Source organism: Lepus europaeus, chromosome 2 (genome assembly GCF_033115175.1).
Source record: "Lepus europaeus isolate LE1 chromosome 2, mLepTim1.pri, whole genome shotgun sequence".
Lineage (NCBI taxonomy): Eukaryota > Metazoa > Chordata > Mammalia > Lagomorpha > Leporidae > Lepus > Lepus europaeus.
Window position 1 is genome coordinate 124098707 of NC_084828.1, and position 14038 is coordinate 124112744.

The following is a 14038-nucleotide window of genomic DNA, read 5'->3' on the forward strand; positions in this document are numbered from 1 at the left end:
TTAATGACCACCCTCTGACAGTAAAGGAAAAGGCAACTGTGCAGGCAAAGGCTGGCGAGGAAGTTGACAAGCAGCATGCCAATCAATCTGATCACTTGGTATGGTGGCCAAGCAAGGGATGGAGCCCAGTGATGGTCCCAAATTAGGACACCCAATATACCAGCGTATCTACAGCAACTGCAGCATTATAGGAATATGTTGCCAAAAGGCATGCAAGAATTAAGCAGCCCTTCCCCCCTCCTCCAATAGTAGTCCAGGGAAGTCAGGTAATGCAAAACACCTACTTTATATTTCAAAGTCCTCAACATCTAGAAAAGGCCTTAAAAATTGGCTATTGGTCTTGAAACCAATCCCTCTCAACTGGAAAAAATTTCTTTTAAGGTTTTCAGCAAGTGAGAAGATAAGAAGGATGACAAAAAGATGAAAAGGCAGGCAACATAATTGGACATTGCTCTCCAGTCTCCTCCAGGTAACCCAAGATGAGGGAAGCCACCACAGGTGAGTAATCCAAGCCCCCAACAAAGGACCAACAATGAGTCACAGCTAAGCTAGTTCCTAACCAATGTGCACACTGCAAGCAGGCATGATGCTGGAAAACGGACTTTCTGAACCGTTTAAGCTCAAGGCAAACCTAATTCTCTTCAGCTTCCTTCGATAGGAGAGATTGATGGCCGTCAGATGTCCCCTGAATGGCTCTTCATGATAAAACCTGAATCTCTCCCTGAAAAGCTCCAGGTTACCCTAAATAGAGAAAGGGAGAAAGTCCAGTTTTTGCTTAACAAAAGAGCCACATACTTGCGTTGCCTACTACACAGGGTTCTCTCTCTCTAAGAGGGTGTGTCATATTAGAGGAGTGTCAACAAAAGGAGATAAAAGGCTTGAGCCTCTGACTTGGGGAGTAGGTTCTAATGCTCTAATTCAGTCTTTTCTACATGTCCTTGAGCACCTCAGTGCAGCCTTGGCAAGAGGTCTGCTAACTAGATTGGGTGCTACCATGTATTGTAATCAAAACTGAATACAGGCATGGACATTGGGTCTAGCACTTAAGCTGCCAGTTGGCAGCCTGCATCCCATACTGGAGTGTCTGGGTTTAAGTCCCAGCTCTGCTCCCAATGCCAACTGCTTGCTGATGCACACCCTGGGATGCAGCAGGTGGTTCAAGTGGTTAGTCCTGGTACACATATGGGAGACGTGGGTTGGGATCTGGCCTCTGGCTTCGGTTCCCAGTACAGGGCCACCACAAGCATTTGGAGAGTGAAACAGCAGATGGGAGACTAGCATTCATTCTCTCTCACTCCCTCTCTCCCTCTCTCCGTGGTGTGTGTGTGTGTCTCCTCTCTAAGTAATTAACTTTAAAAAAATCAAGTCCCAAAGGACAGAATTCTTGGCTATTCTCCATGAAGCACCTAAAGATGCTGAAATGATAAATGATTTCTTCAAGTATTTTAGTTCAAATTCACCCAGAAGTAGGGGCTCAGGGTCAGGCATGATGCCGCCCAACCTATACAGGTAATACTAAGGCAGACTGATCACTGGCCCAGAGTTAAACAATATCTTTCAGGACCCAAAGGAATAGCCAGGATTTTACCAGGCTTAAACAGACTCCTCAGTCAACTACTGATCAGGCCCTACAGATACTCTTCTAACACCCTCTACTACCTGCCATGAACCCCGGGTCTGATAAATACAGGTGTCTGTACAGGACTTGAGGGTCATGAAAGAAGCAGTTCAGAACAACCATTCCATAGCACCCAAACCCTAAACCTTGTCTAATTTGCCAGGGGATAACAGGTATTATACTGTTCTAGACTTAAAAGATGTATTCTCGGGGCCAGTGCTGTGGCAGAGTGGGTAAAGCCACCGCCTGCAGTGCCAGCATCTCATATGGGCACCAGTTTGAGACCCAGCTGCTCCACTTCAGATCCTGCTCTCTGCTATGGCCTGGGAAAGCAGTAGAAAATGGCCCAAGTCCTTATGCCCATGCACCCATGTGGGAGACCCAGAAGAAGCTCCTGGCTTAGGATCGGCTCAGGTCCGGCCATTGCAGCCAATTGGGGAGTGAACCAGCAGATTGAAGACCTCTCTCTCTCCCTGCCTCTCCTCTCTCTAACTCTGACTTTCAAATAAATAAATAAATCTTTAAAACAAAATGCATTCTTTTGCATTCTCCTAGAACTGAAATCTCAAGAGCTATCTGTCTTTGAGCATCAAGACTCAAAAGTTCATCAGAAGTTGCAATATTGTTGGACTGTTCTGCCACAGGTTTAAAATTTCTTCTACAATTTTTTGAGGAAGTTTTGAATAAAGACCTTAAGGGAATAAAGTAAGAAAAGGAGAAAGGATGCCATTCTTATGGCTAGCCCCTCAAAACTGCTTCTGCTAAAAACATCATGCAAATCCTGAGTTATCTGGCAGAGAAGCGATATAAAATACCAAATGAAAAAGCACATGGGTATGCATTTGGCATGGCAGTTAAAACACTGCTTGGGGGCCGGCGCCGCGGCTCAATAGGCTAATCCTCCGCCTGCGGTGCCAGCACACCGGGTTCTAGTCCCGGTTGCCCCTCTTCCAGGCCAGCTCTCTGCTGTGGCCCGGGAGTGCAGTGGAGGATGGCCCAAGTGCTTGGGCCCTGCACCCCATGGGAGACCAGGAGAAGCACCTGGCTCCTGGCTTCGGATCAGCGAGATGCGCCGGCCGCAGCGCGCTGGCCGCACCGGCCACTGGAGGGTGAACCAACGGCAAAGGAAGACCTTTCTCTCTGTCTTTCTCTTTCACTGTCCACTCTGCCTGTCCAAAAAAAAAAAAAAAAAAAAAAAACACTGCTTGGGACACCTGCATCCCATATCTGTGTGCCTTGTTCAATTACTGGCTATTCTGTTCGCTATTCCAGCTTGTTGCTAATGCTCACCCTGGGAGGCAACAGGTAAAGGCCCAAGTACTTGGTTCCCTGTCACCTGTGTGGGAGACCTGGATTGAGCTCCTGACTCCCGGCTTTCAGCCTGGCCCAACCCTTGCTATTGCAGGCATTTAGGGCCGTGAACCAGTGAATGGAAGATCTATCTCTGTCTCTCTAGGCATGTCAAATAAATAAAAAGTATTTTCTAAACTGGTAAAGATTTTAAAAATGTTTAAGAAAGAAAAAGCACATATTTTCAAGGAAATTTTAAAGTATTTAGGCTTTAAAACATCCAAAGGACAGCAGAGCCTTCCCAAGGCTGCAATTGGGCAATCTGTAACTTGGCTCAGTCCAAGACCAGGAAACAATTACAGGGACTCCTGAGAATAGCCAGCTTCTGCTGCATTTGGATATCTAGCTTTGGTCTAATAGAAAAATCACTTTATGTTAAAAGAAAAGGAAAAATGACCTTTGTGAGTGGGATAAACAATGCCATCAGGCCTTTATAAAGCTAAAAGAACTCTTGTCAGAAGTCCCCACCCACTTTGGGACTGCCTGAACTAAAAAAGCTCTCCGACCTGTGTGTCTATATACCTGAAAGACAAGCGGGGATCATGACCCAAATGTTGGGACCATTAATACAAGTAAATTTTGTTTTCTAAGCCAGCGCCGTGGCTCAATAGGCTAATCCTCCGCCTTGCGGCGCCGGCACACCGGGTTCTAGTCCCGGTCGGGGCGCCGGATTCTGTCCCAGTTGCCCCTCTTCCAGGCCAGCTCTCTGCTGTGGCCAGGGAATGCAGTGGAGGATGGCCCAAGTGCTTGGGCCCTGCACCCCATGGGAGACCAGGAGAAGCACCTGGCTCCTGCCATCAGATCAGCACGGTGCGGCAGCCACAGCGTGCCGGCCGCGGCAGCCATTGGAGGGTGAACCAACGGCAAAAGGAAGACCTTTCTCTCTGTCTCTCTCTCACTGGCCACTCTGCCTGTCAAAAAAAAAATTTTTTGTTTTCCAAAAACATTAAATACAGTGTTCTCAGGATGGCCACTCTGCCTGTGGGCAGCTGTAGCCACCTTTTTGCTAATTAGAGAGGCAGAAAAGCTAACTAGGGGCCCCTATCTAGATGCCACTACAGGTGACAAACATTCTAGAAACAAATAAGCAACATTAGTTGATTGGTGGTTGAATGCTGTAGACACTCCAAAGCACCGTAAAATCCTATCACACTCTGAATCTTGCCACACTGCCGCCAGCGTCTCAGGACCCCTAACACACAACTGCTCTGAAGTGACAGACCTAGTGTACTCAAGCAGGACAGATTGCAGGAGAAATATGATTCGCAGATGGCAGCAGTTTTCTGGTAAATGGTCAGTGGAGTACAGCATATGCGATTGTGTCTTTACATGAACTGCTGACGCTGTTTCCCTCCAGGGATGTCTGTACAGAAAGGCAGAGATAATAGCCCTAACTATGGCACTAGAACTTATACTGGCTTCAGGCATGCCTTCTCAGTGGTCCATGCTAAAGAAAAAATACTCTTAAATGCTAACAATGAAGAAATTAAATATGATTTAGAAAATGTCAGGCTGCTACCAGCTGTAGAGAACACTAAAGAAATAGCTGTTGGGGCCAGCGCTCTGGCATGGCAGGTAAAGCGGTCGCCTGCAGTGCTGGCTGCTCCACTTGTGATCCAGCTCTCTGCCATGGGCTGCCAGAACAGTAGAGGATAGCCCAAGTGCTCGGGCCCCTGCACTCCAGGGTGGGAGACCTAGAAAAGGTTGCTGGTTCATGGCTTCGGATCAGCTCAGTTCTGGCCATTGCAGCCATCTGGGTAGTGAACCAGTGGACGAAAGACCTTTCTCTCTGTCTCTCCCTCTCTCTGTCTGCAACTCTACTCTCAAATAAATAATCTTGAAAGAAAGAAAGAAAGAAAGAAAGAAAGAAAGAAAGAAAGAAAGAAAGAAAGAAAGAAAGAAAGAAAGAAAGAAAGAAAGAAAGAAAGAAAGAAAGAAAGAAAGAAAGAAAGAAAGAAAGAAAGAAAGAAGGAAGGAAATAAAGAAAGAAAGAAAGAAAGAAAGAAAGAAAGAAAGAAAGAAAGAAAGAAAGAAAGAAAGAAAGAAATAGCTGTTTTACACTGTAGAGGACAGCAAACAGGAGATTCTGAAGTAATAAAAGGAACAACTTAGCCAATGCTGCAGCAAAGTGAACAGCCTTGGAAGAGGAGATTCTCCAATCACTGCTCATATCTTCCCTGACCCATTGTAAGCCTCAGCCGAAGTACTCTTCAGCAGACTCATAGAAAGCTTTGAAAGCTTTGAAAGAAAGGATTCCCGTCTCGGAGGGATGGATGGTAGACAAAAGAGGAAAAGTGTAGATACCCAGCCCCCGAACCTAGGTTTGGCACTCTTAAGTAAGTCCATGATTCTACTAATTATGGCAAACAGACAATGTGTAATGATAACCCCAGGGATGAAGAAATGTGTACCTAAAATTTCTCCCATATTTAGTTTGGCAATCCATACTTTGTTACTATAATTTTTATAAATATTTATTTATTTATTTATTTGAAAGTCAGAGTTACACAGAGACAGAAAGAGAGGCAGAGAGAGAGAGAGGTCTTCTATCCACTGGTTCACACCCCAATTGGCCGCAACAGCCAGAGCTGCCCTGATCCAAAGCCAGGAGTCAGGAGCTTCCTCTGGATCTTCCCACGTGGGTGCAGGGGCCCAAGGACTTAGGCCATCTTCTACTGCTTTCCCAGGCCACAGCAGAGAGCTGGATCAGAAGTGGAGCAGGGGCTGGCGCTATGGCTTAACGGGTAAAGCTGCCGCCTGCAGTGCCAGCATTCCATATGGGCATCGGTTTGAGTCCTGGCTGCTCTACTTCTGATCTCTCTCTCTCTCTCTCTCTACCTCACTTTCTCTCTGTGTAACTCTGATTTTCAAGTAAATAAATAAATCTCAAAAAAAAAAAAGAAGAAGAAGAAGAAGTGGCACAGCCGGGACTTGAACCAGCACACATATGGGATGCCGGTACTTCAGGAGGCAGCTTTACCCCCTATGCCACAGCACCAGCCCCAATAGTATAATTTTTAAAATACTGTCAGAGGAAAGAATGATTCCACTGATAGGGGTGTCACCAAGTAGTCAACTTCAAGCATAAGTTACTTATAAGTAAGCTTTTATTTACTTGTGAAAATGGAAGTGGAAAGATACAGTTCCTGAAAAGAACTGCCTCCGTAAGTAATTTGCTAGGGCTTTTACAGCAAGAATTAGGGGAGTGTACAATATGTAGAAGAGAAGGGAGAGGCACCAGTGTTGTGGCATAGTGGGTTAAGCTGCTGCCTGCCACAACAACATCCCTTATAAGTGACGGTTCAAGTCCCAATTGCTCCACTTCCATTACAACTTCCTGCTAATTTACCTGGGGAAGCAGCAGAAAATAGCCCAAGTACTTGGGCCCTTGCAGCCACATGGGAGACCTGGATGAAGCTCCTGGCTCCTGCATTTGGCCTGGCCCAGCCCCAAATGTTACAGTCATCTGGGGAATGAATCAGCAGATGGAAGTTTTCTCTCTTTCTTCTTGCTCTAACTCTCTCTGTGTCTCTCCTTCTCTCTGTAACTCTGCCTTTCAAATAAACAAATAAATCTGATATTAAAAAAACAAAAAATATGAAATAAAAGAGGGGAGAGAGAGGGTACTTCTTAAGTACACATCTGTCTGAGGACAGGTATGAACTAATAGGGAAGAGATAGCATAGAAACCATGAAAAATTGTTTATTAACAATATTCAACAAATTTATATACATACAAATTCCATATATATATATATATATATATATATATATATATATAGTGGCAGCTTTACAAAAGGGCTTAAAGTAGTGCCTGTCACACAGTAACTGCATAGAAATGATGTAGGTAAAACTGTTAAGAAGGCCGGCGCCGCGGCTCACTAGGCTAATCCTCCGCCTTGCGGCGCCGTCACACCGAGTTCTAGTCCCGGTCGGGGCACCGATCCTGTCCCAGTTGCCCCTCTTCCAGGCCAGCTCTCTGCTGTGGCCAGGGAGTGCAGTGGAGGATGGCCCAAGTGCTTGGGCCCTGCACCACATGGGAGACCAGGAGAAGCTCCTGGCTCCTGCCATCGGATCAGCGCGGTGCGACGGCCGCAGCACACCTACCGCAGCGGCCATTGGAGGGTGAACCAACGGCAAAAGGAAGACCTTTCTCTCTGTCTCTCTCTCTCTGTCCACTCTGCCTGTCAAAAAATAAATAAAATAAATAAATAAATAAATAAATAAATAAATAAATAAATAAAACTGTGTTAAGAGAAAAACTTAAAAATCTAGCATCAGGGGCCGGTACTGTGGCGCAGCAGGTTAAAGCCCTGGCCTGAAGCACTGGCATCCCATATGGGCGCCAGTGCTAGTCCCAGCTGCTCCTCTTCTGATCCAGCTCTCTGCTGTGGCCTGGGAAAGCAGTGGAAGATGGCCCAAGTCCTTGGGCCCCTGCACCCATGTGGGAGACCCGGAAGAAGCTCCTGGCTCCAGCTCGGTGCAGCTAAGGCTGTTGCGGCCATCTGGGGAGTGAACCAGCAGATGGAAGCCCTCTCTCTTTGTCTCCATCTCTCTCTGTAACTCTGTCTTTCAAATAAATAAAATAAATCTTAAAAAAAAAATCTAGCATCATATTATGGACATTTCTGAAGCCTTCTTTTCAGTAGGGATCCACTGACCTGGTCAAGTGCTATACTGTAGTTGACCTATCTGTTTTGTTTCACAGGAACAAATACTCCTGACACTAAATGGAATTCTGTAATTCTGCCCATTGTGGTTATTCCCCCTCCTACTCTAGCAATTTATTGCACATCCTGTGACCAAAATAAGTATAAAAGCTCTGAATTCACTCCTCTGGATGTCTGAGTTATCTGTTGAAATGCTCCTGATGTTATGCTGTAGTAACACAATCTAGTATCATACCTTTTGGATTTCTTCAGGTAAGGCATGCATGGGAATATGACGATCCATAATTTCCAAAAATATTCTGGGGAAGCTCTGAGGCAAAAGAACCTAAAAACATTGATGATTGTCATCAGAAATGAGATACCATGAAGAAAACTCAAATAAAATCATTTATTAGGAGTATTTGGGGATGAATGCTTGTAACTGCTTCAACAGATGTTTGGCTGTTAGAAGGTACAACTGAGGTCTTCTCAGTTATTAGGCCAATAGAACAAGAAAGAGTTATAGAGATTGCTGAGTTAAATAAGGTATTTTCTCTTTTGTTAGAATTGTACGGGATAATAGCAATTTTTGGTGTGACTAATTTTTTGTTTTACATATACAGAATAACTGTAAAAATTTAAATAGACTCATCTATTACAGTACCTTTAAAAAAAAAGAAAAGCTTCTTCCTGAAAAGCTATTAGGAAAAATATCTAAATATAGTATTTTAGTTCAGCAGATAAGCAAAACAGTTATGGCATGAATGCTTGTTTAAATGATATACAGGAAATAAGAAGGGTTACCAGATTAAGTATGATATGCAGGCACTGAAGAGTCATCAAAGCATCAGAAGGCAAGGACCAATTTTATATAAGACGAACATTTATATAATTTTATGTATTCTAATAGATTTTCATTTTTAGTAAAAGCAACTCAATTAGAAAAGTCTAGTATTATGTAAGTTTTCATAAAACCATGGAAAATGGGGGAGCACTTTCAGTTTTTTGTTTTAACCCTCCCCAAATATGGAGAAAGAATAGACAATCCAGTTTCCTGAGTAAAGTATGTTTATGTGTATCTAAGGAGCTGGGGGAAGGGAGGGACAGCAGGGTCAGATGACACAGGCCTAACCTCATAGCAAGGAAGAAGGCCCGAGGGCCATGAGTTATTGTAGACAAGAACCATCTAGGCGTTCAGAAAAGGAAAATGTCTTCTATTTTGTGTGGGGGTGGGGAGTTGGTGAAAGCATCTTGGTCTATGCTTGATCAGGACAGATTTTGACAAATGAAGACTAAAGAGGCATACAACTCTATCATAGCAAGCAACTCCAGCCACAGCAAAGGGGACAGAAATTGTAGTTGACAAACAGTCCTGTCTGTAGTGGCACTCTATTTTTGCAATTGCACAACCACTGGAGGAAGGGAGAATTCCTCATTCCCTCTGTTAGTACAAAGATTCCTCATTCAATGAGGTACTGCTCAACATAACTAATAAGCTGTCTCATCCCATAACACAATGTGAGGTGTATGTTTTCAGTAGTCATACTGACACGTGTCCAGACAGCCAAGAACATAATCTGACGTTTGGGAGGTTGTCACAGTCATGTGGCAAGAGCTCAGAAGGCTCATTTCTGCCATTTTATGGTGGATTTCCCATCAGTAAAATAAAATGGTACCAACTTCAATTCTATTGGTGTTAGGTAGGAAGTCAGTTATGAGCTTATGTGTGTGTGACAAAGGCCTAAAGAGAAGACATCTATGTCCAGCATACACATCTGCATCTCAAAGTCATTCCGATAATGTTTCAGGGGCAGCCTCGCCTTTGCATCCTGCCCTGCCCCCTTCTACCTGATAACCTGCCAGGTGGAGGTCCCCGCCCCTTCTGCCTGACAAATCTTCCACAATCTCCCAGATGCAGTCCAGTATCTGCATTTCAATTACTCTGCTCCGGATCCCGATTCTCTAGGGGGTCCTTCTCACCTTTCCTCTAAACTCAGGACGGCACCAGCTAGGCTTCCTCCTGATACCTTCAGGGGAAAACTCAGATAGAATCTTCTTAATATTTACAGCCATAAAATCCTTTGTTTCAGGAGGAGATGTGTGAAGACAAAGACCCATCTCCTTAACCCCCACCCCCCACCCCCCCCAGCCTCAACCAGACTGCACGCTCAGCCCTCTGCCTCTCTGCTGAGCTGCCCGCCTGGTCTGGCCAGGTGTAATCTCTCCACTCAGCCATGTAATCTTGTTCCTTCCCCCCCACCCAGTCCAAGCAACTGCACTCTCTCCCAGGTCCTGTCTCGAGAGGTGCCCATACGTTCTCATGGATGTCCCTTCCCTAATAAACTTTGCTACTTTTACTTTCCACTACTCTGTCTCACGCCTGAATTCTTTCTTGCACCAAGACAAGAACCCTGCAATTTCTCCGGTAACACTGGAAGTACTTTTCTTAACATTACCAACCAAATCAAAAAATTCATCTATTTACTTTCATTTAAAAGACAAGAAATTTCCTATCTGGGATTTCACTCCCCAAAATGCCCACCAACAGCTGAAGCTGGGCCAAGCCAGAGCTAGGAGCTCAATCCAGGTGTCCCATTTGGGTGACAGGGACCCAACTGTGTTAATTCATCAGCTGTGTAGGGTCTACATTAGCAGGAGAGAGGAAGCTAGAATCTTGGAGTGGAACCAGTCCTCAAACCCAGGCACCCGAGAATAGACTGTGGACATCCCAGGTGTGGTCCTAACTGCTGGGCCTAACACCATCCTCCACATCTCCCTTTAGAAGTTTCATCTAGAAAAGTATTTGAGAACACACAATCTGAGCAATAGTATGAACTAAGGCATTAGTGGAACTGTTTTATTTAGTATCTTTATAGAGAATCTATACCCAACTTAGGACATTACTATACCAAGGGGAAGAATTAGCACATTCTGATTATTGAGGATAAATCAAAAATAAAATTTCCTGCCAGCCCAGAAAACTCTCCACAATGCAGAAGGAAAGCACATTTATTCTTAAGATTTTAGACTTGAAAGTACATCACTGCCTATCTGCTACTGAGATTCCAAAGGAAACCCCCTTTTTCTACAACAAGGAAACACCTGCATCAGTTACAGGCCCTCAAGAAAAGTGGTAATTTGTCCTCATAGAAGAAAATTCAACACGGTTTGCTATCCATTCTTTTACCGTTCATCTGAAATTCACAGGGTGGTTGGGGGTAGCCTTTTAACAAATCAGGTGGTTGCAGCTGGGGAGTAAAGCACCTAAACTCTCACGGTGACAGGGAGATAGGGCCACTATCATTCCTGATGATTACATTTCAAAGAAATAGCTTCCGGGCCCACCAAAAAGCATTCCTGGGTCTTCAAAGGGCCCACCCAAAAAGCATTCCTGGGTCTTCAAAGATTCGCTACTTATGAAAGGAGAGAAAGCTTTCACAAAATACTAGGTTTGTCAAGAAAAGAAGGGTTCTTTCCCCTTTGGTAACGGAGGAAACGTGTGATTTTAAATGTACTCTCATTTAGTTGCCATTAGTTTGCGTGTTTTTACGACTTTCGCACCACGTTTGTGTAGCCTGCCCTCTGGCAAGAGGAGCGGAGGTAAGTGGCCAACGCTACGAAGGTGTTTGTGAACCTGCTAACAAGATCACAAGAAAGAGATTTTTAAAATGCAGAAACGTTCTTGTTGGCTCATTTCCGATTCACTTCCGCACACCAGTGTCACGCTGGGCCACGAACTCACGTTCAGCTTTCAGGCTGACCCATTCCCACAGAGTGAATCACCCACAACGGGCGGGTCAAGGGCAGGTGAAGCGGGAGTGCACGGCCTAAGACTTTCCTGAAGCGGCGGGATTTTCCAAATAGAAACCAACTGTAAGGCCAGACAAAGCTACGGGAAAGGGCTTTGAAATCTGTCCTGTGCTAACCCCGTTCCCTCGGGACCGGCTCGGCCGGAAGGGAAGGGGGGGGGGGAGGAAGACGAGGAGGAGGAGGAGAGGACGGCGGGAGGAGGCAGAACCGCTCTTTCACTGAGGCAGTCAACGCCTGGGCCCGACGGGCTCCAGGAGACCCGCAGGGGCCGCGGAGAGGCGCGGCGGCGGAGGCAGGCGCCAGGCCCCTCGCCCTGCGGCGGCGCCGCGGCTCATTTTTCTCCCCAGGTGCGAGCACGCCTCCGCTCCGGAACTGAGTCCCGGGTCATCCAGGGCCAAAGGGAAGCCATTGTCTCTCACCTAGACCTCGCCTCCGCCGGGTGCGAAACGGCTTTCCCCGTCTCCCGGGCGACCGCGCTGCACGTCGGCCTGACGTCAGGGCGCGGTGACGTCACGGCCCACGCCTCTCGCCGACGCGGAACAGCGCTCCCCTACACTGTACTAGCGGAAGCGGGAGAGTTTGCTGGCGGGGGTCGGAGGAAAGAAGTCTGCTTACGCTGAGTGCTGCAAGAGGGAGGGAGGGAAGGGGAGCTGGGGCGGCGAGGTGGGGGAGGGCAGAAGGCTTGGTAAAGGCTGCGGAGGTGGAGGGAGACGTCACAACGCTGCAGGGCGCTGGAGAGAGGCGCTGCCCCGCGCGACGGGTCCTGGTCCTACCTCTCACCTCTGCCAACACAGTAGTGGGCAGTAACTGTTCTTGAGCGGAGACAGAGATGAGGTCATGGGTGTAAAAGGAAGCACTGGTTTCACTCACTACAACAAGTACCAAGTACTTGGAAAGCTTTGGTAAGATTTTCATCGTTCTTCAAAAATAATCAAAATGAAGTACTTAGTTCACTTACACATAACTGACATTCATTCATTCATAAAACAAGTATTTATTGATGATGTACGGCGCCACAAGCACTGCATACCAGCATACGGTGAGGATCGGTGACTAACCCAGACAGAAACAGCCCTTGGTGACTCATTCAGAATCCAGATCTCTCGCTTGTGAGGATTGTATAAGGTCCAAAATGCAGGAACCAAAGGAAACATTCATGGCTCCCTCACAGGAAAAGACTGATTAGCATTGAATAAAGTGAGATTGAATAGGAAGACAGTTAACGAAACCCTTCGTTGTGGAGACGTGATTAAATGATGCCCAGCAGTATTGGTACAATACTCAAACTGCCAACTGAGGGCTGTTTGTTAATGAATACGACAACGTGATGTATTTCCTAAAGCCTGTGTTCAGGGCAGTACTACTCTGGGGCTAGATGTACCCTGTACACGTAAACTAACGTTTTTGCTGTGCCACCCACTGTTGATTTTCTGTTCCCAGCCTCTAAAGAGGGTTCCTCATCTGAGAAAGATAAGCAGTACTCAAAGGATTGAACAAATGACTAAGCAGTGCAGAGGACAGTCAACCCAGTGCGCAAGTACAGCGTGCTCATGAGAACTTTCAGAACTACTCATCCTCATCTGTCTCCTGCAGGGTCAGTGAAGGTAGGGCTGTTCTCATTTTGTAACAATGGGGGTTTTAGATACAGGACAAAAACCAGATGACCCAAATATGTTGAGTACCTTATCTGGAACGGGAATTGCACACCTACAGCAAGATCACTGTGTTCTCAGGCTAGTTTGCTTGTACAGTCAGGCATTGCTTAACCACGGGGAGAATTCATTGTGTGAGCATCATAGAGTATACTTACACAAACGTGGGCACCATAGCCTGCTGTGCACATAGGCTATATGGTGTATATATAGTATGGCCTATTGCTCCTAGGGCCGTGATGAACAAAACAACATGAGTTTAAATCAGGCACCAGAGAAAGTGATGCAAGCAAGAGATGTGTAAGGCAGCTGCAGATTAACACAGCGTACTCCTGTTTACGAGAAGCTTTTGCAGTAAGTAGAAGGAGTACACACTAAAATAATGATGGAGTATAATAAGTACATTAACCAGGCACATAGTCGCTTACCAGCATTATCAGTAACTACATTATGTACTGTTCATACCTGTACGTGCTGTAGTACAGGACTGGCCACACAGGTCTGTTTATACCAGCATCACCACAAACACGAGTGGTCCATGCCCCAACAGGAATTTTTCTACTCCATTATAATCTCACGGACTGCTGTTGTCTATGCAGTCTGTCAATGAAATGCTGTTATGTGATGTGCGACTGTATTATTATTAGCAATAATAGTACTTTGTGTGGATCAGGCATGGGGAAATCTTTATTCTGCCAAGGACCATTTGGGTACTTATGATATCATTTGTGGGCCATACAAAAATTATTAGCTTAAAAATTAGCCTGCTATAGATTTATTGAATTTTGAATCCTGCCCAAGGTTGCCTTGGCACCAAGGTTTAGACCAAATGATTTGGAGGGCCTTATACAGCCCGCAGGCCATACATTCCCTTCCCCTGGTGTATGTGATAAGGAAAGGCAACACTTTTAGGATTGGGGGAATATCAGCTGAAAGGCTGTGATTCACTTTGTGGTTTA

The 14038-nt window shown here is 45.7% G+C and overlaps 1 protein-coding gene across 1 annotated transcript in view; it reads right to left on the reverse strand.

Annotated features, from left to right (window-relative positions):
* Window positions 1-11886, reverse strand: part of LEKR1 (leucine, glutamate and lysine rich 1) — a 215314-nt gene extending 203428 nt beyond the window's left edge. Inside the window, exons 1-2 of the mRNA XM_062178384.1 lie at window positions 11847-11886; window positions 7874-7963 (exon numbers count right to left, since the gene is read on the reverse strand). Of these exons, the coding sequence (XP_062034368.1) occupies window positions 7874-7921 (48 nt within the window). The 5' untranslated portion in view covers window positions 7922-7963; window positions 11847-11886. The remainder of the gene's footprint in view (window positions 1-7873; window positions 7964-11846) is intronic.
* Between the last annotated feature and the right edge of the window lie 2152 nt (window positions 11887-14038).